Here is a 26255-nt window from a genome sequence, read left to right as displayed (position 1 = left end):
CGTAAATGAGAGTGCACGTGATGCAACATTTTCATCCCCGCACTACTTCCCACGACGCCGTAGATTGTCGCAACGTACACGCGAAGCTATGTAACAGTTTTCCAGAGAAACCGCAAATCACACTTGTTTGCAAATGAAGGACAACTAAGCAAGAAAACTCTCGTAGAGTGGAAGTATACGAAAAACATACACAAACACGGGAAACTACCTCCTAATTCTTGACGCCGTCTACGGCGCGGTTTTCAGAAATTTAACAGCAACACTGGCTATCATTTTCATCGCTATTACGCGTTTCGTTTTCTCAACAAATACAGGGAAAGTTTTAAAAATGCAATCACCATTCTAGCCTGCTATAGTGTCTCGCCTTTACTGTCGCTATAAGAAATCCCATGTAACGGAAATTAATCGCTAGCTATCCACAACGGTGTTCCCGATGCCCAGCTGTCGCTTCGGGAATTAAAAACTCATAAATTACCATGCGTTTTGTCTTACATGCTTGCTTTTTATATATTATACACGTTACGTGAATAGTGAAAGCGCTTACGCGCATCAGGTAAGCTAGATCATGAAAGCTGGGCATGTTGACAGCTGCGAAAACATGTGCTGTTGGTTCTAAGGTCATCCAGTATTATCACTTATAATAGTTATCTCCAGGCACGGTTCTGATTCACGTTACCCAATCGGACATCCGGTTGTTTGGTCTTTCCAGCAGCGTTGTCTACAGCCATGTGTTGCCACATGTTTCTTTTACGGTCCGGTACTTCAAAGGCCACGTTCTGGTTCATCTGGGTTCTACTACTGCTGTTGATCCTCTCCCAGTGCTGAAGTCATGAGTTTGAGCAATGCATTTATGCGTTGCTCAAATAGTCCTGTTGCTCATAGTTATTTCGTTTTACGTTTAATTCGGTTCGCCTGCTCCACTCATCGTTGTTTGCATTTTTGAATGGGTCTTTTCTCATTTCTCCATATCACGTTCCTCAGGCGCCAGCATGGGACAGGCGCCAAACGGGGTGTATTGAGCAAGCGTTGCAAAATAATTTCTGCCTTATTTTCAAATTTTATGTCTCCGCGGCTACACCATACTAGCATGACCTTCTTTGCATTCTCTCTTGAATAGTGTTGAGTTTGCCCGACTCTAAATTATAGAGTCGCTGAGGTGAAGTTGCTCACCTTCCACCCCGCCCGTGCCAGGTGCTAAGCTGCATCGTCGTCTCTTCAGATTTCCCGCTTTGCCGCGGAGTTTGTCTCATCGTGTAATCGTTCTTTCCCTCGAGGTTCGGTTGATGCCGCCGTTTATCGATACGGGTTTGTGTCTTAGACTGAGATACTAAGCATGCTTAGTCGGCGAGTGGCTGCGATTTTCGTCTTGTCTGTGATTGAAATGTGGATAGTTCACTGCATGGAAGCTTGTCCTGTGACGAGAGAAGTCTTGCACTTCATTTACCGCCATGGTTCACGCTAGAAGACGGATCAAGTGTACGCTTCTCCGAGGACGAGCTATAAGCTGTCGGTTGTCGCGCTTCCTAGAAATCGTGGTTCATGTGGACGCACGCCCACGCTGCACTCCATGTCGAAGTGGTGCGAGCAAAGTAGGTTTCTCGGGATGGCCACGACTGGGGCGCTGTGTCAAAGGGAGAAGTGCGACATGAAATCTTATCCGCGCTTGCGAACACGGGCTTAGACGCCCTGAAGATATTTTCCCTCGCTTTCCTTCTGCCTATAGACATGCGACTAGAATTATGCGAGGGTTGTCCACGCCGCTGGCCATGGGCACAAGCCACTGCACCCTCGCTGTACGCGTCTCTCTCTTTGGTCGTTCGGGGCTGTGGACCTGCTCGTCCAGTGCACAGAACGAACGACGGGACGACAACCAATTGTGTGGGACGTCGCAGAACAGTGAGCGATACGACCCTGAGATGTGCGAAATCAGCTAAACATAATGCAGCATAAATTCACGTAAAAAAAAGGGGGGGGGGCGCGTTACTTCGTCGTCTTCAAAACAAGTTTGGGCTAAGTGTCATGCATTGTTTCGAGGGACCTTAATTGCAGCTGCTACGAGGCGTTTCTCGAAGTATCTTTCACGTTCGCACGGTCCACTTCCGTCGGATTCAAACAGCGAGTGGCGTTTACCTGACTGTCACACGAGCCACTGTTACCAACGGGTCATACGACCATGGTGAAGGCTTAACAGCGCGTCGCCTTGTGAGTGTGCTTCCGCGTTGTTAAAAGCACACCGACAAGCCATAACGCAGTTGTACTAGCCAGTTTATTTCCTTCCGAATCGCATTTGGTTTCGGATCCGAGCAATACCGACAGTTCATGTACGAAGGAGAGTTCTTTCACAGCTCCCATGAGGCACTACAGAATGCTTTCATCGCCAATCAGCAGCGCGCCTTAGCTTGTAGAAGCTACGCGACAATGTAGCACACTCGAAAGACGCACCCCTCCTGACCGCCTTTCTTGTCAAAGGACCGCCAGTACCCTTTTGATATTTCGCGCGTATTGGAAGAGAGGAAAAAAAAAAATCTAGGGTGTCTCCTCAATACTGAACATTATAGTTAAGTGGGAGTTTAACTCGTACCTAAACAGTCATTAAGATACGTTTACGTTCAGCAGGGGGCGTCAGAAAGTTAGGTGGGCGGATGAGATAAAGAAGTTTTGCAGGGACAACATGTCCACAATTAGCACATCACCGGGGTAGTTGGAGAAGTATGGGAGAGGCTACGCCCTGCAGTGGGCGTAGCCAGGATTATTATTATTATTATTATTATTATTATTATTATTATTATTATTATTATTATTATTATTATTATTATTATTATTATTATGACGGCGACGACGACGACGACGTTTATATGGGTACAACACTTAAACCCCCCAAAATCACGAAGCAAAGCGTGATCCGAGACATACTTCCCCGTCATCGTATTCTCTAAATCGTTATTGCAATTGAAGAAAGCGTCCTATATACATGCGGACTTCCACAGGGGATGCCGTTTTCCTCCATGCAGTGCGCTTTGAAAGTTACACAGTTGTCCGCGGTTCAGAGTCAAGTAATTTTTACGAGGAGGCTTGAGCAAGGATGACATATATATATATATATATATATACACTTGAAGAAAAAAAAAAGGTTAGAAGACATACCGACATCCTCAGCTTCAGCCGAGTTATAATGGGCTTACTTTGTCGACGGTGGTGGAGCAGAGTTTTGTACAGGGACACGGGTGTGCGTGTGTGTGTGTGTGTGTGGGGGGGGGTATTTTTTTTTATTCATTCTTGCTTTTTCAGCGTTTGCCGTTCGTCCAGCTACAGTAATAGCTTGGTCTCTTCTTAGCCTGGCTTTTTTCTGTGCGCGGCGAGCATATTTGCACTATGTGAAAGTGCACGCTGGCGAAAAGGTGCGTATCGTTTTCACTTCCTTGGTACTCACTGTTTTCCTCAAAGCCACGACATTCATCGCTCCAAGCATAGAGTTTCTCACTACATTACCTAGAGGGAAATCTGGCGCTACTGCGCTGTGGTATGCATGGGAATGCCGGTATATTGTGACTTCGGATTGGCATTGTTCTCGGAGAGACAGGACACCTTGAAGACGCGCTTGGCAAGCCCCGTTCCGTCTGTCACAATGATTCATTTTCTACTAAAACAGCACGTGAAAAGCTGTTTTAGCTTTATTATTACGCAAAAACATGTTTTGTTTAACTATGAGTACTTGTTATTGCGTGTACGAATACATTTTACGTAAAAAGTATCAGCGGACCACTAAAGTTGGAGGACAGACGACAAGGTTCGCGCTCGCTTTGAAACAGTTTGTCGTCTGTTCTTGCTTTTCTTCGCTTGGTCATGCATTGTAGGTGAGTAAAGATGTAATATGCGTGAATGGAAACATTTTATGAAGATTTTACTTTGAGAACGCGTTATTTGTGTAGCCATATCCACGTTTTAGACGAAGCCTCTGACAACATCAGCCAACACGAGCCTCGCAGACACATATACCGTCATTCCCATGACGGCACGGTGCCCCTTAAGAAACTCCCATAGACGGTGGCGCCATATTTCCCTCTAGGTGTTATAGTGAGAAACTCTATGGCTCCAAGGAACCAATTGTACAGAGCACGCGGTCGAGCTTTGGTGACTCACCTGCTCCGCGGCAGAAACATGGATCCATTGATGAACACTGATCCGGAGAGGAGGATGTACCAGCACTTGCTCAGCTCGCCCCGGCTGGAGAGAAGGGAGAAAATAACATATAAGTGGATAATGAGCAAGTGGACGGCATTTTATTTATTATTTTGGCGGCATTCAATGATTTACGCGTCATACACCAAAAACGAACTTCAGGCCAATATACCACCATGACTGGTTCACAGGGAACACATGGAATCAAATTTCGGCAATTTGACAAAACTTAAAGTGTGCTTCTCATTTTACGTCTTTATTCCTTTTTTTTTTCGTTACGGGATATTGCAACGCATATAGGCGATCTTGAGTTGAGATCCTTCTCTGTACAACTTCTGCGTTAAAGACATCAACACAAAACGTAATGTTAAAAAGTAAACCGGGAACTGATGTCGGTGCCCCTGCACCTTCGCGGACAATAGAACCCGGTTCCTCTGAGATTGCAAACAAAGCCTGAAGCACTCTGGTATTTCGTTCAAATATGTAGATCATGCATCGGGTTTACCTCTTTCGTTGAACTTTATATGCGTGCGTGCGTGCGCGTGTGTGTGTGTGCGCGCGCGCGCGTGTCTGTGTGTGTTTGTGTGTGTGTGTGTGTGTGTGTGTGTGTGTGTGTGTGTGTGTGTGTGTGTGTGTGTGTGTGTGTGTGTGTGTGTGTGCGTGCGTGCGTGCGTGCGTGCGTGCGTGCGTGCGTGCGTGTGTGTGTGTGTGCGTGCGTGCGTGCGTGCGTGCGTGCGTGCGTGCGTGCGTAGATACCAGATAAACGCACATAGATACCAGATAAAGGCAGAAAAGTTGCGAATTTCGCAATCTGAGTTGTCAGCTTCTAAAGCAAAAAAAAAAATGATTTCAGAAGCCTTAACGACGTATCTCAAGCTGTCCTTACGGTGACTGCGTGGGGACGACACGTAGAAACCGAGGCGGCTACATTCAAATACTCACGCAGCAGCGCGATCAATGTTTCTGGTAGGTAGCGCAGATAAATATAGCTTTCCTACAGGCGTCTCGAAGCCCTTTGACAAAGTTTTGACAAAGCGTGATGTGCTTGCACACTGTCTACCTACGTAAACTGCTATAGACGTAAACTGCTATGCAATGTAACGAACGAAATAAATAGTGCAGACGGCACTACCGTCCGATTATACTGAGCGTCCGCTCCCACCCCTTTCACACTTCTGATAACTTGCGTTATGTGATGAGCCACTGTCTGAGCGTACTTCAAAACCACAAGATGAGTCAGCGCAATGTTCCCACTATAACGGCGGGATGAATAGTTCTAGCCCACGGCGTCGCAGTAGAAATGGTCCAGTACGCAGCCCTAGTTATATACCGCAAATTTTCAGTAGTGACAAATGCGTTGTAATATATGTGGGCTCGCATGCTATGCCTAAGTCGGTCAAAAAATATGTCTTCGAGATAACTTTGTCCGATCGCGTTCACTCAGCTTTCACGAAAAAGCAGAGAGGAGCGCAGCCCCACATTAAGTGACCTTAAAAAAAGAAAGCGAGGAACGTGCGTGTTTTGTGAACCCAGCCTAACTTCACTCCCCACCCGCCGTGGTTGCTCAGTGACTATGGTGTTGGGGTGCTAAGCACGAGCTCGCGGGACCGAATCGTCTCGGCCACGGCGGCCGCATTTCGATGGGGGCGAAATGCGAAAACACCCCTGTACTTAGATTCAGGTGCACGTTAAAAGTGGTCCAAATTTCCGGAGTCCCCCACTACGGCGTGCCTCATAATCAGATAGTGCTTTTGGCACCTAAAACCCCATAATTTAATTTTTTTTACTTTATTTCCCTTGCTTAAAACCTGGTGGGTGACAGTTAATTCGGCAGTCAGTTCGGGTCATTTAAGTCAAATCCAATTTAGTGCAGTCAGTCATCAAGTCAGCAAAGGCTCATAACGACGGCCCCGTGGTGGAGGATAAGGGTTAGATTAATTAGAATAACTATAAGATTTCAGCTATCCTAGCGAAATTCTATATTCGCCAAGGCAACAGCAACCTACCCACAAAATCCAGGGATGAGGCAAAGGAAGCTTCGCATTAAAAATAAAGAAGAGGGGGGGGGGGGGTATAAGACGTATGGTTTTGCAAATTCGCCTGCCGGCCCCGGCGAAATGCGACACCGGTGCGGCAGCGATGGCACACGTGGCAAAGAGTTCGGCGGTCATAGCCAGAGTAGGATCAGGGTGGTTGCCGAAACTCCTGCAAATTCCTTGGCTGGATAACCTTACAGCTCGTAACAAACGCCCTCAGACACATTGCGCTAAATATAGAAAACAAATTTGCAGAGGGAAAGCGTCGACATGACCGAAGTATTATACTAAAGCGAAGGACGAAAAGAAAGACACAGACACAGAAAATTCGCGCTCAAAAATATGCACGCGCCGGTTCTGGTTCTTTCTTTTCTTTTCTTTTTTTGTTCTTACGAAATACTATACGCTCAGAAGCTGCCATATGAGAAGACCGTATGAGCGCAAGCAAAATACATAGGATACATAACAAAAGAAGAAGGGCAGCTATAAGCGCTCTTGAAAAGAATACGCAAGTTTCTAAGGGCGGCCTTGATATTGCAGACGACGATCGAGAAGCGAAATCGCAGAGGTCGATTTAGTCTAAAAAGCGCATAAGGCTGTAGCATTGTTACAACACTACGGATATCTTTAGCCAGAAGGACGCTCTGCGTCCTATACACTCGAAACAGCGGGTACCAGCGATCGTCGCTCAGAAATGATTGCTCAAAAAGCTAGGCTCTCGCTTTCGCATGGAAGGAACGACGCCTCGTCCGCACTGAGAAAGATTTGGCATTACGCGCCAGATTTCTCGCACTGTGCTGGCATAATTGTGCAGAGGTCGTTAATTTGGAACGGCTGTCTGCGCATGCGGCTTCTTACTTTGCTCTCCGTGGCACACGTTGGCAGAATAAGCGGACGCTAACTCACCGTGTGGTCTTTTTCTTTTCTGTTTCTTTTTCAGGATACGCACTCCATCGCACTGTCGTCCACTTACACACATCAGTACTCATACTCATGTCCAGTCACACCCTCCGTCACTCACTAATTCTCACATTCACGGTTACGAAATGAGGGTGAGTTAGTGTAAGGGAGTGCACTCATGAGTGAGTATGCCGGCCTGTATGCTCCGTGGTTTCTGTAACGACTCATTCCTCTGTATCCTTTTTTTTTTGCCATCTTTTCCAGTGCATCGCTTGGTCACGGTGTCTTGCAATGAACCGCTGTTTTAGCGTCGAGCTGTCACATCCTCTCGAGCGACGCCTATAAACGGTTCCACGCATGTACCAAGATGTATGCGCCCCCGCGTTTACATATATTATATTATATTATATTATGTTATATTATATTATATTATATTATATTATATTATATTATATTATATTATATTATATTATATTATATTATATTATATTTGTTTGACTCTTTCTGAATATGTCTCTTTATTTCCATCTAATCGTCCGAATATGCTCGCTTTGTTCGTTTCTTACTTTTTTGATTCGTTGTCCTGTCTAGGTGCCTCGAAAGCTTGTCCCTTTCGCAACAAGAACTCCTGCAGTGCTGGCTTGCAAGCGACAAAGAAGGGCGTAAGAAACGATTCCTTCGCCACTCTCTCCGGTCGATCAGGCCGGATGCTGGCCAAATGGAAACGAGTTTCCTAAACTGCTGCCGCCTCGCTGTTCGAACTTTCCCGACCAAGTCAATTAGAGGCGCGAGCGCGTGATACGGAGCGAGCGCGATCCGATTTGGAAACGGAGAAGCGTTACAGGCTGTTCCATGTAAGCGCTCTGAAAAAAAAAATTACATACATATATATATATATATATATATATATATATATATATATATATATATATATATATATATATATATATATATATATATGAAAAGGCAAGAAAAAAACGCAACGCGGCTAGTTCAGTGATTTTCCCAAGTCACGGCAAGAAGGAATCCAACCGGCGGATGCGCAAAGAGCGCGGAAACTCTCCCTTTGCGCAGGCGAGCGCAACAATGTATTTCGTGCATTCTGTGCGTCTCGGTGGGAACATATTAAGCGCTTCTCGGTGAGCAGGCGTGAGTGCGCAGAACAGCATTATGTCGTTTTTATTTATTTATTTATTTATTTATTTATTTATTTATTTATTTATTTATTTATTTATTTATTTATTGTTGTTGATTAGGGGCAACTTCGGTAATTTTTTTTTTTTTCTGTCGTCAGATGATAGCACCTGTAGGGTTAGAAATGGGTGGCGGGCCCGTCTGTCGACCTGTGGATGGCCCTCGGCTGCAGAGCCGCACTGCGAGATGCCATATAGTTGTAGTAAAAAAACGTCGACGAGACGAACGAGGGCAGAGGCAATAGCACAGCTATCTGAAGTGAATAATAGACACAGAGGAAGCCTCTATACGAGGTCGGCGGTCACGGTCGAGACTCGGGATGTGCACGGGTAGTCCGGTACTCGGCATAAAGTTCCCTCGGGGTCGAGACTGCAGGTAGTGTTGCAGTGGCATGTATGCCAGTAGTAGCGGCGACGTAGCTATAGTATCGATAACCACAGGAGCTATAGATCGATAACCACAGGAGCAAAATTCACAAAGCTTTTCCTTCGTGAGTGCTCTTCGCCCATTGGCCGGTCGCATTCGCTAATAACTTGTCGCACATCATCATTGACTGGAATTTTATCTTACGAACAACTTCAGCGTAAGAGCTTTTTTGTGAATCAGGGCACTGATATGGACGCACCAACCGCTGTGCTAAATCACGCATCTTGATTCCTTTCTTTCGTCGTATTTATTTCGGGGCACAAACGACTAATCGAGGATAGCATAAACAGACAAATGAGCTGGTGATGTTCTGCCACTTGCACGGCGACAGTCATGGCAGTCACGGCGACGAGATCATGAAAATATGCGTTGTAGAGACACTGTATTCTGTGGACGGCTGAGTGTTGGTGACGACAGGCAGGAACATGGAAAGGTCTGTTTGCTCTGGTGATCTTGCGTGGAATACGAAACATGATACCACCAATGAGGAGTTCGGGGCAGGTCATGGTATCCGTGAAGGGGTTCGAAAATAAACAGAAGATCAGTGCGATTACGTCGACAGCGAAGTAAGGGCAATGTCAATAATCCAGCAATACTAGAACAAGGTCCGATGTCCTGTTAGTGGTATACATACTTAGAAACTTTTTTCTGGACCCTACCTACAGTATAATGTCCCTGTTCGATCTAGAAATGCCATTCCAGACGACCGAATCATATTCGTGTTCAGGAAGACAGATTGTAGTGCACAACTTGCGTAAAGGTGTAGGCGAATTTAATTACCTGGATAATCTGCAAAAAGAGCCCAGAAAGCGAATACCCCACATTGCAACGCCTTTAGTGTGAGCAGAAAAGTGTAAGGTTGTATAAAAACGTACACCGATATGGTCGATCTTACAAACGGTACAGAATCTACAGAATGAGAAAAATAATTGCTTGCTGTTTTGCGTGTGAAAGTCATGACTTTGGTGTTGGCAGCTTTCAAGGCGAAATTATTATCTTCGCACCATTTAGAAAAAGACAACAGCTTTGACTGCAGGACGCGACAGTCATCAACAATGTAAATTTTCTTTAAAATCGTGATGTCATAGCCACATAGATGGAAATAATTCTGAGTAGCGGAAAGAAGCTAATTAATTTTAAAAATGCAGCAGTTCCAACGAGTTGTAATCTATATACATCAAAGCTTTGCGTGAGTGCATAACGAGTATAAACACGAGTTCGTGCTTATTGAATGTCCGCACTAAGTGACACGGGGGGCTTTATTCAGGTATTGTAGCGAGGCTAATGCAATGCCACCGCTGCTGCCACGGATGCGCGAAAGAAAGGTTTCTGGGCTTTTTTTTTTTTTTTTCGCTTGACCGGTCTCGCCGCTGCCGCGACGGGTGGATGGGTGTCATGAGCGTCCCCTTTGGAACGGGGTGGTGGGTTGCGTCACCAAGAACTTGCTGTTATACTGCCTAATGTCCTACCGAGGTTTTAAAAAGAAACGAAAAAAAAAAAACGCTGTGAACTCCCACAACCATATTTCCTGACCCTCTATTGTGAACTTTGCTTTTGTACGTTTCCGTTTTCTGTCGTTTCCCTACTTCCACCAATCTTCCAATCGCCACTTACTAATCTCTATTGCGGACATGTTTACTTTTCCCGTGCTCTCGCTGAACCCAAGGGCTTCAAGGAGGCCAGTGATGCCTAAATCGACCGCTGGGCAGACGTCTTCACATTCTAATAAAACATGCTCCATAGTTTCCCTAGCTTTACCGCAGCAAGCACATGATTCTTCTTCCTTCTTATATCTCGCTTTATGCAGATTCCGAATGAATTAGTTCATCAGAGTAAAAAACAATGGGTTGTGAAGAGCAAGCTCAAAAATCTTAGACGTGGCACAGAGAAGAGAAATCGGGCGATAAATCGAGACATAGGTTTTACAGGCGGACTTAATAATAATAATAATAATAATAATAATAATAATAATAATAATAATAATAATAATAATTATACCTTATTATTGGTAACTGTACATTTCTCTACATTTTGTCACGCGTATTGCGTCTTAAGTGCACCAGTACGAAGGTTCTGTAGTTGTTCCTGGGCTATTTATTTATTTATTTATTTATTTATTTATTTATTTATTTATTTATTTATTTATTGTAACCTAGTGCAATGATGAATGAAACTAACTAACTAACTAACTGAAAATGACTCATTGCTTTCGTTCATCAAAAATATTAAACGCGGTTGGTTTAGTAGCAATAATCAGTGGCACTCACTTCGGAAAGCGTGATAGCAGTAATTTTCCCAAGAGATAGAAAAAGAATCATTACTGAAGTTTGGTCCCCGCTCCGCCTTCCGCTAATGCCCCGTACTACATCTTCACTGCACTGCATGTGTGAAGATGTGTGTGCATGTGCACTGCAGTGAAGATTTAGAAAAGAGGCAAGGAAGCCATTGCGCTTACGTATTGACCACTTTTCTTGCTCCCAATATATTCTTGCAGTAAAGTTTTCGTAGCTTCATAAGACGCCATAAGAATGCTGCAGCACTATGTCCCGCGCGTTCGGTATCACACCAGTACTGTGCACCGCACCATGGTGATGCTGGTATTATGGCGCCATCTGTCGAATGTTATTTGTACTTACGGGCTCAGCTGCAGCCTCTAAGATTGAAAGCGAATTCTTACAAATCTCGGAGGACCTGTTTCTTTGCGAATTTCTGAACGATTACCAGTTCCCAACAAAGTTTATGTGGGCTACTTTCTCCCAGGAACCCGCAAATCAAAGCGCGCTTTTAATGTCAGTAACTTGCTCTGCCCCATTCGACTGACTGTCGTGTATATATATATATATATATATATATATATATATATATATATATATGGGGGGGGGGGGGCGGAAAGCTGGGCGGACCCCAGCCAACCACGACAAAATGAAAACTTTCCGCCTATATGGGCTGGACCAAGTCAAAGCGCCGTCTCAGCCATACTGAACTAGCTGGCTGGATAAGTTGGTACATCTTTACGTGAAAGTGAACAGCACAAACTACAAGAGACCAGTTGAAGAACACAACTACATATCTTGTTTAGCGTTCAGTGCGTAAAATTAACAATAAAGAACGTTCAACGACAGTAACAAAATCTGGATACTGCTTTCTTTGTTGGTCTTGTTTTGACCAAACAGAGCCAGGAAAGATACTGAAACTTCCGCTACTACTTTCGCGGGTTGCTGTATGAGTCCCACGCGACACCACTGCAGACAACGCGACAACACTTTTTGAAGACGTTACGAGCGCAGAAAATCTTGCAGCGATGGGACGCCTAAAACTTTTCGTAATCGCCAGCGCGTATGCAATCAGATACATGCGCAAAGTCGCCAACTCGAAATATTTTTTAGAGACAGACAGCAAAAACAAAAGTGGTTCCCTCTGCCTGTCCAATAAAAATAAGTCTAAATAAGCATAGTCCTGATGAAGGACAAGTGCGACGGGCTTGTTCATCTTTAGTACCCGCGGTGGCTTCGGCGTCCATAACGAGCCAGCATAGTCAGTACTATCTCGATCCGTGATCAACAGTCTACGTCGCGGTAGGTGCGGACATCCCAAAGGTTACGTACGTCTCATTCCTCTTGCACCATAGGTATGGAGATAAATGATACATGGAAGGAATGGCAGGGATGATAGCTTGAACTTGCACCATCCAAGCGCTAAGGGCCAGAGCCCAGGACAGACACAGTACCATCAATGTGAACAGGAGAAGACGAAGAACGTTCCAGCCACGGCTGGGGCCTGCTTGCAGGTGCGTCGGGGCCGCGACTTGCCCAAAAACCCTGTAGACGAGCGGAACCATGCATGCAAATATGAACCATGCAAAAACCATGCACGGTATAACGACACCCATGTCGAGTAATCAACCGTGCAAGGTTCTACGCAGTGATTGTCGCAGAAGCACCAAAATTGTTGCGGACACGTTGCATGGCGGAGTACTCTAATTTCCATGACTGAAATGCTCCCAAACCAGCATTGTCATTTTTGAGACTGTCAGCACGCTATAGGTTCGGGAGGTCTGTGTGGAAATGTGCCTTTCACCCGAACACAATTCCACTGCGATATATGTGACGTGACGTGTTGTCGCTTTAAACAGTTGCGGCACAATTACGTTTACACAAAGACTGAGAAAGTCCCCTTTAAGGGTATAACAAATGCAACAAAGGCACGTAAGCAACCAGGCAAGCCCCTAACGAAATATGACTAAGTACAAGTGTTCTTCACCACTCCTATACCGCCGACGCAACGCGAAAAATCTGTGCACGGCTTGAGTTTCGGGGAAGAGGAGCCAGCAAATCATTTATATTTAATCCTGTCCTATACAAAGACGGCAGCGTATATTAGCTAGAGTACGTATGCTTTAATCATTGAGATTCCTTCTTGAAATGTATCAGTGCAAGAGCGTTAGTTATGTGCAGTTAGTGTAATTCTAACGTACTGCATGTCCAACGAAGTACGCATGTCCAACGAACCAGACAAATTTTCTTCTCCCGCTTTTCTCTCACGCCGCACTCGGCTATCTCGTCACTTTTCTCTTCTACTTCCTTTTTCTTAGTGAACTCTGCATTCGTGGCCCGTGAGGCTACGTCGTCCTTTTCCCTTCTGCACTGCGCTATCGTTCGCGGTGTTTATTTCTTTCTTTCCTTTTGAGACGCCTGAAAGTGACGTGCTGCCGAACATCTAAGGTCCATGAGTAAGTCACCTTCACGTCTAGCACCAGCAAGCTATCGGGCACTGCTGTGTACATCACTTCCCTTTCATTCCACATATCGCAATTCCCTATCAAGCCAGATATTATGCAGCAAGCGCCAGTTTCGACTTGCTTTGCAGTAGAAACGCGCAGTTAACCAACCCACGACCGAGCAAAATTTTACAATATCGGGAAAATTGTCATTAGCGGGCGGTTCGCTTCATATTCTCCCTTTATTGAAAATAAGCGACCACCTGTCTACACTCTACTCTTGTGGCCGCTGTGCCACTATATTATACACGGCGCTGCGCAAGTGTACTTAGAGCTGAGCAACGTTGCGTCGCGCACAAAAAAAAAAAAAAAAAAAAATCTGCGCGGGCCCATACAGGGTGTCAACAACGCCGTCCGAGCTGGAAACATTAGGTTAGAGACGTCACCTGAATAGACGAGAATCGGGCAGAAAAACAGCGCCATTCATTACGCCCATGTCTGCAAGCTGCAGCCAAGAACTCGGATATCAAGGAGCTTCAACACTGTGGTCGCATCGAGGGCGTGCGTTTCCGGTGACCAACGGTAACCTGTGAGCGGGCATACGCCACTCCAAGTGCTCCTAATCGAAGAACCGCTTGTACTGGGCCAAATCCCAAAACATTGATGCAAAAGTGTTTGCTGATCTGAACGTCACTGGATTTACGCTAGTGAAGTTCTCGTGAACCTGGGCCCGCGTTCACAGTGCCTTCTTTTTTCCATTGGCGGGTCACCTACCCTAATAGGTCCACAAGCCGCCGAGGCCAGGTTGCGGGTGAAGAACGTACTAGGGGCGTTTCGAATCGTGAATACTTACGCAAACTTAAGGACAGGCGGCTGGTCTTGTGCACCGGGGGGGTGTAAACACTCGTTCCCTGTTCTCGAGGCCAGGTTTCAACAAGCCTGGCGGCTTTCTGGCCTCAACACTTGGGAGACGGATCAACTGTATGATCGCAGTCCTACGCGCAGAGATTCAAGCTAAGTGCTTGATGTGATTTACGACGTACTCCCGAGTGGGCATCAATAGCAACAGTGAAGCGTATAACCAAGAGAAGCTCCATTTATTGACCGAATGCTAGCCATTGCAACGCCGCGGTGAGAAATTAATACATGTATATATGTATGGGACTCAGTGTTAGACATAGCAGCCTCGTGCGTAGAGTCCAAAAAAAAAAAATGCAGAAGCAAAGGACTTGGTCTTGGACATCTTCGACGACACGGTGAGGCAATGTCCACAAAAAAAAAATACACACACACGAAAGGCTAAGTTGGTGCCTGGAACACTGCAGCGAAGAACCCGACAAGGAAAAAAAAAGGCAAAGGGCTCAGTCCGAGACATTGCAATGTTTGCGCGCAGTACAAAAAACTAAGAAAAAAAAGCGCGAAGAGCAATGAGTCTCTGAACACAGCAGTAATGAGTCCGAAAGAAAAAAGAAATAGGCGATATGGTCTCGGTTCCAGGCATCGCAACGCGGTGGTGCAGAGTCCAAGAAAAGAAACGCGACTCGGTTTCAGACATCGCAACACGGTGGTCCAGAGAGAGTCCAAGAAAAGAAAAATACGGGCAGTGCTAGTCTTTCAAACACTGTAGCTACGAGTCCACGAAAAAAAAAAAAAAAATGTCGAGCGGTCGAATGAAATGCTAAGCATTGGAAAGCGAGGAGCTTGAAAAAGAAAGGAGAAAGGAAAAAAAAAAAAAAAAGAAACGCAGCCCTAAAGGCGTAGCGCGAGACATCGCGGCGCGGCTGCGAGTACCAATGAAAAAAGAAGTGAAAAGGAATAGAAAAGGAGACAAAAAAATCTAGGGAGAGGGAGGAAGGCGCTGAGACGCGACGTAGGCGTTCAAAACCTGCAGTGCAGTGTAAAAAAAATAATAAAATAAAAAAAAAAGCTAGGTAGAGGGTCGGGGCGGGGGTGCGACGCGACGTAGACGTTCAAACTCTGCAGTGCAGAGCATTAAAAAAAAGAAGGGAAAAAAAAAGGGGGAAGAAAAAGCGTGTAACGCTCGCGCACTGACCAGTCAGATTTTGTCCAGTTCGTCGTAGTCGTCACCTGCGCGCCGCAACAATGCCGACCTGTTGCTTTCTCTCAGAACGAAGCCAAGTAGCGGTGTGTCTTGCCTCCCCGCCTCTGCCGACGCCAAGCCGGAGCCGCCGGAGCCACCGGAGCCGCCGGCCACGGCCGCCGATGCGTTGATGTTGTCAAACGAAAAATTGGCCAGGGCAAGCCGGGCCATGGCAGGGTGTTGCAGGCCGAAGTCCACCTGGCGTTCCGGACGAGGCCTAAGGGCGACGCCTAGAGCGACCGAAATCACCACGAGAACCAATAGACCGGCAGCCACCATCATCGTGATCTTGGACTTCCGGAGGTTGTGCACCGGCGATGTGCGATGCTGGCTGCGGAGCAGGAGCTCCGTGCCCGAGGAAGTACTGTGCAACATTCTGGCCGTCGCGCGTCAGCCCAGGCAACGACGCAGCGACGGCACGGGTCAGCGGCCACGGGCGCCTCCGGCTGCTTTCGAGACAGGCGTCGAGGTGGTGGGCGTCCTTTCGGAGAGGCTAGCGTCGATTGCAGGCCGGTATCTCAGCTCTTCTCTCGAGTAGCGGGCCGGCCAGACCTTCGGAGGAGCTTCGGGGCGATCCAGCTGGCGAGCGTGCGAACCGGGGCTGAAGCCTCGTTCTGGAACGTTCGCCGGTGCAGCTGCTGCAGCGCGAGGTGCGTCGCAACCTCGTTCTCTTTCAACGTGCAAACGAACCACCACGCGAGCGCGTTTCCTTCGTTCAAAAGTCATGCAGACTTCTTTCGCCCCGTGTCAATAAATGACTTCAGACCACGACCGCAGGAAACTCGAGGAAAAGTCTCGCTTCATGTCGCTTACGTTTACGCCGCCAAGAATTTCAGTCTCAACCGATCATGCGCCGAATCAACACTGTGACTAGACGAGCCGTGGCTGCTTCTTCCTCCTTCATAAGAGGTGGCTCCACCCGGCGGTCAGAGTTCTTTACTTCGAGTGACTTGGCTTCGCGTGCTCTCGTGCAACCAAGTTTTGCGAAGTTTGCTCGCGTGTGAGAGCAGGTGCTTTTCTTCGTCTTTTCTCTCCCTTCGTGCAGCAGGCAGATGATTGCTTTTCCTTGCGTATATTCTTGTGCGTCTTTCCGCTGAAATTAAAAATGTTTCAGTCTTGTATGCTCAGTGTCATTAAAGTTTACTCTCTCTCTCTCTTGTATGCTCAGTGTTGCTGAGTGTCAGACCCGAACGGCACCAATGATGCAACTCTTTTTACTTCTTCTTTTACTGCCTCCTCTTCTTCTTCTTCTTCTTCTTCTTCTACTTCTTCTTCTTCTTCTTCTTATTATTATTATTATTATTATTATTATTATTATTATTATTATTTCCCGTGCTTGTAAAGCAATGCAATAACTAATATCCAAAGCAGTACCTAGAATAACGGCTAGGTACATGTGATATTACTGTTTCTAGCATGCCCGAATACGCAAATACCTCTGTCCTCTTCCAAGAGACATACTATGAACACCATTTCGGGCAAATATGCTTTCTTCAGCCCGTGCTCAGCGCATGTTGCTGCCGGCTTGAAAAAAAGCTGGAGCCTGCAAGGCATTGAGCAAGCTTCATCGTTTTGTTTGCTTCTTCAGTAAATGCCGCAAGTATAGCGCTACACCATGTGCGCTCTTTTTTTACGAGAGCACTGGCCCCAAGGTCTTAATCATCGCCATGGTTATGTGTTTAGAAAAGCGCTAACACTTCTGTTTTTCTTGCATCAAGGACTATTTAAAAAAACGCCGTTCCTCAAAAAAATACAGAAATAAAGAAAAAGGAGAAAGTTCCCTGGCCCGTTGCATAAGCTGGCATCACAAAATCGTCCTCAGGGTTCCAAGTCATCCTTAAATCAGCGCTGCGAACTTTTGTTTGGCATCCTGTCACATATTGCTCATGGTAAAAAAGTAAGCACCGGACTCCTGCAAGCATCAGTGAAGAGAATGAAGGCGATCGCCTGACGGTTATCGCGAGAGAAAACGTAGAAAAAGAAGAACAAGAGCGACTGGATAATTCCAGCCAATAATTTCCATTTACAAGATACTTATTTCATTTCACCTTATTTTCCTAAAAAATAACAGTTTTTTTCACCGTCCGGTTCATGTTCCATCCCGTAGAGTGGGTTGCGCAATTTCACTAAGGAACAAGAAGCCTCGGACGGCCACGCGTCACCGTCCTGCTTGACCAGGCAAACTAAGTGGTCCTCTTGTCTCGTATCCCCGAGAGAGGATTGACCAGATTTTAGCTGCTTGAAATGCTTTGTTCCTTCTATAGGTGTGCTTTATTTTTTTCATTCCAGGGACAGTGAATGCCGGTCCCCGGACCCGGCCAGAGCTCGCCCTGGTCGGCGAGCCGTCCCACTGACTCGGTGCCCCCGGAGAGTTTCCTTCGGAAAGGAGTGAAAACCTTGCCCGTGGCGCTCGTTCCTGCAGATGGTGGATATATTCAGTTGACCAAACCCGAAATCTTCCAGGAGGAGCTGCGTGGTACAATCGAAGATTTCATTGACATCTCGGAGGCGAGGCGTTTTGGCAAGACTGGCATTTTCGTGTAAGTCGTCTAATGTTCAGTGCCTCAGTGATTTGCTTAACTGCAAGAGATTCGCTAGCGTCGCGGTTCGTGCTTTTCGTGCGTCCTCATCTCGCAAGCGTGAATGGCATTGTTCGTGCGGTACCCACCAATATCCCTCCCGAGGCCTTCTTGAAGATGCTCTCTCCGGCTAGTGTTGTTTCTGTGTACAGACGCAATAGGTCAGTGGGTCATAACCGACTTCCAACTGAGGGTGTTTTACAGCGAAGCTGTATATGCCTAGGGGATTTGTCCGTTTGTGTGTAGAACCGTTTGTGTGCAGTAAGGTCCCTCTATAATTTGACTTTAGTGTGCAGGACCCCCTAGTGCCATCTAGCGAGCAAAGGAAGAACTAATCTGTATTGAACACGGCCGGTCTCTAGGGGAGCGCGCGCTTTCCTTGAAGCGCGCGCACCCCTCGAGACCGGCCGTGTATTGAATAATTTGAATCATTAAAGTGGAACCCCTGGCGCCCTCTATGAAGTATGAAGAGCATGGAGAAACTACCTTGTGATACGCATTAAAATTGTGGAAGCGAAGTCGGCCAGTGATAAATGCTCGTACTATTTATTACAAATTCTGAGACTACATCGACATATTCATCATCAAGATATGTCACGAGATACATTGGTCTCCCGCATACATGGTTTTTCTTCCAGAGTGCGTGGTGCATTTCTCTACAAGTTTGGGTAGTGGAACCTCAAAACTGGTGCCATATAATATCAGGACTTCTGTTAGTGGGCATTCCTCGAGGACTTACAAACTTCTATTCTGAAAATTAAATACGTACGCTCGACTATAGGCAAATAAAGATGAAAGTAGTGAATGTCATGTCACAAATAAGTTGATTAGTCAATCACTTACCGATTTCGGCCACCGATGATTGCGCCCTACCTCGAAAAAGACATTATCTCCCCTGTGCTGCCTTCGGGAAATTGGTTCTTTCTCTTTGAAGACATATTTCATAACTGAATGCAGCTGCATAGGAATGCGCATGTACACGTTTTCGTTTGTTTTCATAACGGTATTTCTATTGTTTTATTCTTTTCTTTTTTTCTCTCTGCCGTTTCAATATGTACCTGTCCGCATCACTGCTCGTATCCATCTGAACGTTCTTATAACAATTAGCTGAAAATTTAGAATGTTAAGACTTCTTCGAAGTAATTGTTTAATTCCATTGTTCGTCATATTGCTGTCTCACACTACTCGGTTTGTTTCACTTTGAAATGTGCCCTGATAACGCAGAGAACCCTTGACTTATTTTTCTTATTCCTCAGCAAGGCTTTAAAGGGCCCCTCACGATGGGTCTGACCATTTTGAGCTGAGAAGCGCAGAGCATACAATGCGCACCAACGATCGTGTTTGCAAAGAATTACATCGCTACGCGCCGCGGAAAGGTCTGAAATTTCAATCCGAACGCCGTTTTCCCTGCTCGGGGCCGCTGCGCTCCAAGCCCGACGGTGACGTACTCGCGTCCCTGCGCCTACGTACTCGCGTCCCTGCGCCTACGTACTCGGGTCCGCAGTGTGACGTCACTCATGGTCACACGTGACTTCAAGAATTATTTAAGGCACCATCTGTTATTTGTGTGATCTGTTGCTTGAATTCACGAATTGAAGTTTAGGGAAATAAAACACACAAACGGAATGTCTGCGTGTTTTTTTGTTTTACTTTGCACCGCGAAGCAAGAGAGATGTACTTCCGCTTCGTCTGCTTGTTCCCACGGTCGTGCAGTCACGTGCGCAGGTACCGAAACTATGCCACTTTCTACTTTGTTCTAGTGCGTGATCATGATCTTCGATCCGCTTGTTCTGCTTCAGTATTCGTGTAGCACTGAATTATACCGCTAGTCATCGGTCCTTGTGCACAGCGCGCAAAATCGTGCGCTGCGCGAACGAGACAGCAGCTCGCGCGCGACGCTGTCAGCGGAAGTGCGTAGCGCCGAAAAAAAAAGCGAGGAGAAAAAAAAGTGAAGGTGGGGGCCTGTGACGTATCGTCACGCGATCCTCGAGGTCCGGTATGGGAGAACGCAGGGAAGGAATTTCGCTTGTGGAGGGTAGACGGGGCGAGTGGAGAGAGCGTCTCACTTGGCAGTGGAGCCCGCCTGCTGAAATCATGGGTTCGCGGCACTGAAATATTTCTATCTCGGCTATTAATGAGCCGATTCGAAAACATTTTGCAGCAGAACGCTCCCCAGATAAAATATAACTTACAGCGTATTACCAAAATTTGCTATGAGGCCTGGTGAGGGGCCTCTTAAGACACTCGGCGCGCAAATTGGAAGCAGCGCGCTCGCTTTGAAAGCTCCGGAAACCCTACCAAATTGAAATTGAAAGTGCTTAATTGAAAGTGTCTTCTTGAAATAGCAGACTGATCTGAGATGCGAACGACGCGGTCTGACTTAGTACTGAACGTTCGTTAAGTTAGTACTTAACGATGATAAGTAGCGTCATGTCCGGTGTGTGCCTCGATCTTGTCCCGCGTCATTCTTGCGCTAGATAAATGTGTCTCAAGTATGGAATACGTACCAAATAGCCCAACAACTCTCTTCTCTAGTTAACGATAATGTTTGTTTGTTTTTTTCCGCCCCTCTGGCAGTTGCCAATATTTGCAACACACCCCTATATGCGCCGATTTCACCACCACCATTACAAAGCGAATTTGTAGAATTTCCATACTACGCTGTAACGCAAGGTTCCGGTGATCTTGGTGAGACACGAGAGAGTCCCACCATCAAGATGTCCATCAATGCGCGCCCGACTCAACCTTATTCCCCGTCACTGCACGAATATATGCAGCAATATAGGCAACGCGTGCGGACGAGAGGAAATAGATGGGACAGACGCTGTCCGTCTCTGTTATTTCCCATCTACGAGTACGAACACGCGCTAAGTCGACCATCCGTCCTTTCTGCTTTAAAGCCCTATTCATCTTATGGTAGCAGTCGAGCACGAGCTGTTCCACCTGGGAGCCCGGTTCGTATACGTACACCTGCGAGCCTATCTTATATCTAATGCAAAAGGTCTGTCTCCGGTGGTGTTCGAGAGAAAGGGTTGGGAGTGCAGTATACAGGAGAGGCGGCAACATTTCCTGTGAGGTGCGCTTCTGTACATCCAGGTATGAAAATTGAAGTCCGGTAGGATAGCCTTGATTATATCACACACATACACCTCTCTTCCCGCAAATTTTCTTTCTTTACATATATGTGCGCACGACCATCAGCCTCAGGACAAAACAAAAGCAAACAAGCAGACAAGGGTCACTTGATGATATGCATTGCGACATGTTCCCACTCGCACACCCGGTTCGGTCTTCTCGGATTTCTCATCCTGAATTCCAGCTCTTCTTTGTTTCATTCTTGTTTGGTTCATTCTTATTCATTTTTTTTATTTATCACGTACGCAAAAGCTGTAGCAGATTAATTCTTGTCCCATATCAGCAATTCGTTAGAGTTAATTGTAGCGAAGAAGACAGGTGCGTCGTCAACGCCTCGTTCAAGGATAGAGCTGGCACGCTCGGTGCCTGACGCTCGACCAACAGACCTGCGCGTTTATCATCCTTCTGGCTTCGTAACTGAACCGCGTTACAGAGTGTTTATTATTTATTTTATACTATTTTTGTCGCTAGAAGAAAGAGAGCAGAATAACTCTGCTGCCTTCGCCCTAGCCGACGGCTGATGCCAAGGATGCGGGGCAATGGGGCAAAAGGTGAACAGAATAGGAAAGCGTACAGAGACTGAGAAACAGCAAGGAGAAGTAACGACGGGTCATTTACAGCTGAAATATCTACAAAAGCCGCGCTTGCAGCTCCACAGGCGTGCAGCACTCTCCACGGCAAGACGGTCACGTGCAGCCGCGGATACAAAGGCGCAGTTTCAAAGGCACACAGGTTGCCACGGACATGACATACTTAAAGGGACACTAAAGCGAAACAATAAATCAGTTTAGACTAATGGAGCATTGCTTGAGAACCCTGCAGGCAGTCATTTCAATAAAATAGCTTGATTATTAGATGAGAAAATGAAGGTCCAAGTATCAGTATTTGAATTTCGCGCCGAAACCCCAGCGCCGGTACGTTAGCGTGACGTCAGGGATTCCAAAGTATGTTTGCGCATTTGGGTTGCGTTGGCTGAATGAAGGTTCCCGAAACTTACCATGTTTAATATTGGTTCCTTTAGAACACAATGTAGTCAATCTGTACCGCTATATATAATTAGAAGGCCCTAGAAGATGCCATCATAATCCAAGACGTCACAGCCCCTAGGTGCGGGAATTCAAGTAGGCGTCGCCACCCGTATTTCGTTCTTGCCACGGAGGAAGGAAACTCAGGAGAGGCCCTGACGTCACTCTTTGTGAAGCGAAAGTGAAGCCGGAAGTTGGCGTTGCTCATAGCGTTGCTCCGCCTATCGGGCCAGCTCTTCTCTCTTGTTTACATTTCTCGCGAAACCACGCCGCGCTGCGCGCAACCGTGCTGCTCGGACCCGCGCGCTCCGCAGCAATACTAAACAATTGTTAGCACGTTAGCATGATTCCGCCAAAGAGGGCAAAATTTCCCGCGGATATTCCTTCATCCGTTGCCATTGCCGTGGCGCGGTACATTGCGTACAGCGTTGCATGCGCGTTCATTACACGAACTTTAGTTCCTCCTGTCCCACCTGGCCACAGCAACAACCCATAGAGCACGGTCCAGATAACGCCGCGCAACAAAACACGGAGACCAACGCAAACCTGCCCGCACGGCGCCTTTGCCACGGTACGAAACCTACGGAGCAACACGTGTGAGCGCACAGAACAATAACAAAGCCGCCATTGTGGCCCGAAAGGCGGGGCCACTACAGCAAAGAAATGAAAAAACAGCAAAAAAGAGGAGAACCTACTACGTCATTTCCTCCACACTTTTCTCCTAACGCGCGCGGAGGGGGTAGGGCCTCTCCTCAGTTTCCTTCCTCCATGGTTCTTGCGCTTTTTCTGGCTTACCAAACGTCTTATCGTTGTAAGAGTGGTGTTTTTGCTGTTGTAGAACGGTAATTTACCGATGCAGAATAAATCATTTTTCACTTAAGTCTCCCTTTAACGGAGAACGGCATAGGTCAAGTACAGGATCGCAGTCACAGGGGGAGTCACAAACGCCGCCGTAAAGAGTACCCACACCCATTCGGAGGCGCGGCACCAGTCTTCCAAAGCAGCGGGCGGGAGTAGCGGAGCGAGCGCCCACAGCGCCCACGCCAAATCATTGAGGGACGCCCACGGCGCTGTCTCGCCATCTGTGAACAGTGCGAAGCACTAAACGAAGAAGCGCTCAGACGTGGCCGCGCGCGCATTTTGAAGTCACTCTCAACGGATTGGTGGTTATGTCCCTACAAAAGCCGCCGTAAAACCGTGTATAACGTAGCCTACTTAAAAGGAAATTGTTTACTACTTTCTTTTTTTAAAGGAAAGGCTTTCGTTCTCGCGTGACGAGATCATACACAGAGCAATGACTCGCCCGACGCATGACCGATTCATCGTTTACGTGTTAGTCATCTACAACGCCACTTACTAAACACGGGATAGACCTTCACCGCACTGATCCAGCGAGGAAAGCAGATTTTCTTGTTGTTGTAGCCTATAGCGAACTTGTACGTAACGAATTACATGTGATTACTTACTTCTGATGAATTACGTTTCTTAGTACTTTTGTAACTTAACGCGCACTTTGTTGACTCGGTAACGCTATCTGTAATTCAATTACTTCTTTAGTAACTAATTAGGTTAACGAGTTACATTTTTCACGAGACAAGCTGTGTACCAGGAAACGCAGCTTTGAGCACTTAAAATTTGGCGGCAACTACAGTGTTCAAAAGGGATGAAAACATATAACTGGGTTACCTCTTTTTCACAATCAGCGTCCTGCAGCTACGCCTCATACACCTGTTCATGACAGACTTGACGATTTACACACCTCTCTTGGAAGTCCAATCCCTCAGCGTTTCTCTTATAAGTTTGTCGCTCTCTCCTGGAAGCGCTTTTAAGCGGCCTTCGAAGGCGGTAAAAGCTGCTTTTCAGTTTCTTTTTCTTGTTTTTTTTTTTTTAATGACTGCGTACATATTCGTGTACGTAAACTATCTCTGAAATTTCTGTGCAGTGGTGGCAAGGAATAAGGTAAATTGAACACTCTGCTTTCGTAAATTACCTCTATTTTATTTCTAAGGCAAATGTATCGTTACGACGACCTTGGTGAAGGCAATATACCGTGTTTGAGGGGTCGCTTGACGTGGGCCATTTCGGTTGCAACTACGAAAGAATTATCTTTCCATTCTAGTAATGCTTGCAGCCAAATAATTTGTGCACATAATTTGAGCGACTTATTTAATCCATTTTATGAAAGAAAGTAGCATGACTAGCCGAGCAATAAATAGAAGTTTAATTACTCTAATTATAATGACTCACTATAGAATGCACCTTGACGTGCTTTTAATGGCGTACAGCACCTTTGCATGCAATTATGTAAATTTCACACATTTATCGACAGTCGATCATGACCCGCGAGTGAAGGGGATATACAGAGAAACGTTCTTGGCCGTTAAACGCATAGGTTTCTATCTGTGTGGTACACAACACGCGACTAATATACACCTATTTTTTTTTTCCGATTGTAACACACGAGCACTATTTCTAAGACTGAATGTCATGCTACTTTATGTTTATATACATTACACATATAGCCACCCTTTTCAAGGAGTGTAAACGTTTTCTGGTATCCGCTACAGTTTGTCGTTTGAGTCTGAGTGGTTAACGAGTGAAGGGTGCCGGGAGGAGGTCCACCAGATGTAGGTGACAAGTATAAACGGCGCTTTTTTGGCTCGATAGCTATAGCCACTTCGGACGTTGGAGCTAGGGAATGGTGCCTACGGACGATTTTTTCAGCTTCGCACTGGCCCTACCGGGGGCGCGCCTTCCCCCAGCCCCAACAACAATGAAGCGCTGCGATTCGTAGAGGATTCAGACCCTGTAGCATCGAGGCATATAGCAACTATACAATAACAAGGGTGAGACGTTGTTATCTTACAATACGGTTAAATCCGACGCGCATATTTAGCGAGTTTTTAGTGCCACTGCCAGATGTCTTCGCAAGAAAACGAAAGCTGAGATTACTTAATAATATTTCGAACAGAAATTCTCAGTGAAGTTAGACAACGCGTGAAGGACTGCAGAGAGCGCGTTGAAAGAGCCAGGTCAGCTGTTCTTTTGAAAGAAGTAATTGTAATCCATTACTCTTTTTTCTGCAACGTGTTCAAGTCTGGCCTATAGTAACCTTTCGTCGACAACCGCAATTTGAGCACAAGCACCTGAATTGTATTCGCACGCCACAAAGCCCTGCAGAAGACGCCGTGCATCTTATTCCTCTTAGTCACGGAATAATACCGCTCACGCAAAGCCGCACACCATTTAAACCGAGCTTTCTGGGAGAAAAATAACTCACTCACGTTTTCGGTGGGACCTGCACGGTTTCTTTCTGAATGAGAATATAAAAAAGAACACACACACACACTTTCCCAAGTGTGATTTTTATATTTCTGTCTGTTACTCATTTCGCAAACACGAAAGAACCTCACAATACGTGCGCAAATTGGGACTCGCAGCCATGTACCAGCAGAGGTAGGCAGGATGGAGAAACTGCCCTTTCTAACACGGGGTAGCTAGTCACGTCCGTCGTGAAGCTCGCGCATTCCGTATTTGACGTAGTGGCACCAGAGCGCGGGATTATTTAGTTGTGGTGATTAAAAACACCAGCAATGGGAGACGAACGGATGACGCAGGTGTTAGTTCTTGTTTATAGGATGCTTCGGCATCACCCATCACGCTTCAAGACAACTTTCTAGACGCAACATTGACTGTGTTCTTTTTTTTTTTTTTTTGGGGGGGGGGGGGGGGTATTGTAGCATATGTGTTTCCATGCGACCTAGTCAATCAATCCGTTATATAAGACTTCCGCTTATTTGGACTTGTAGCCGGTCCCTGCCGAGTCCGAATCATCGGTCGGCAACTTCACCGGTTCTAGGATAATGTTTTAAGCGCTACGCATATTGTCCGTCTGTCTGTCTGTCTGTCTGTCTGTCTGTCTGTCTGTCTGTCTGTCTGTCTGTCTGTCTGTCTGTCTGTCTG

The 26255-nt window shown here is 46.3% G+C and overlaps 1 protein-coding gene across 2 annotated transcripts in view; it reads right to left on the bottom strand.

Moving 5' to 3' along the window:
* Positions 1-26255, bottom strand: part of LOC126516413 (rap guanine nucleotide exchange factor 2-like) — a 635146-nt gene that overhangs the window by 513128 nt on the left and 95763 nt on the right. For both annotated transcript variants that reach the window (XM_050166526.3, XM_055063993.2), the window contains exon 4: positions 4141-4224. In XM_050166526.3, coding sequence (XP_050022483.2) covers positions 4141-4224 — 84 coding nt within the window. The remainder of the gene's footprint in view (positions 1-4140; positions 4225-26255) is intronic.

Source organism: Dermacentor andersoni, chromosome 1, assembly GCF_023375885.2.
Source record: "Dermacentor andersoni chromosome 1, qqDerAnde1_hic_scaffold, whole genome shotgun sequence".
In the NCBI taxonomy this organism is placed as follows: Eukaryota; Metazoa; Arthropoda; class Arachnida; order Ixodida; family Ixodidae; genus Dermacentor; species Dermacentor andersoni.
This window is presented reverse-complemented; position numbering and strand designations above follow the sequence as displayed.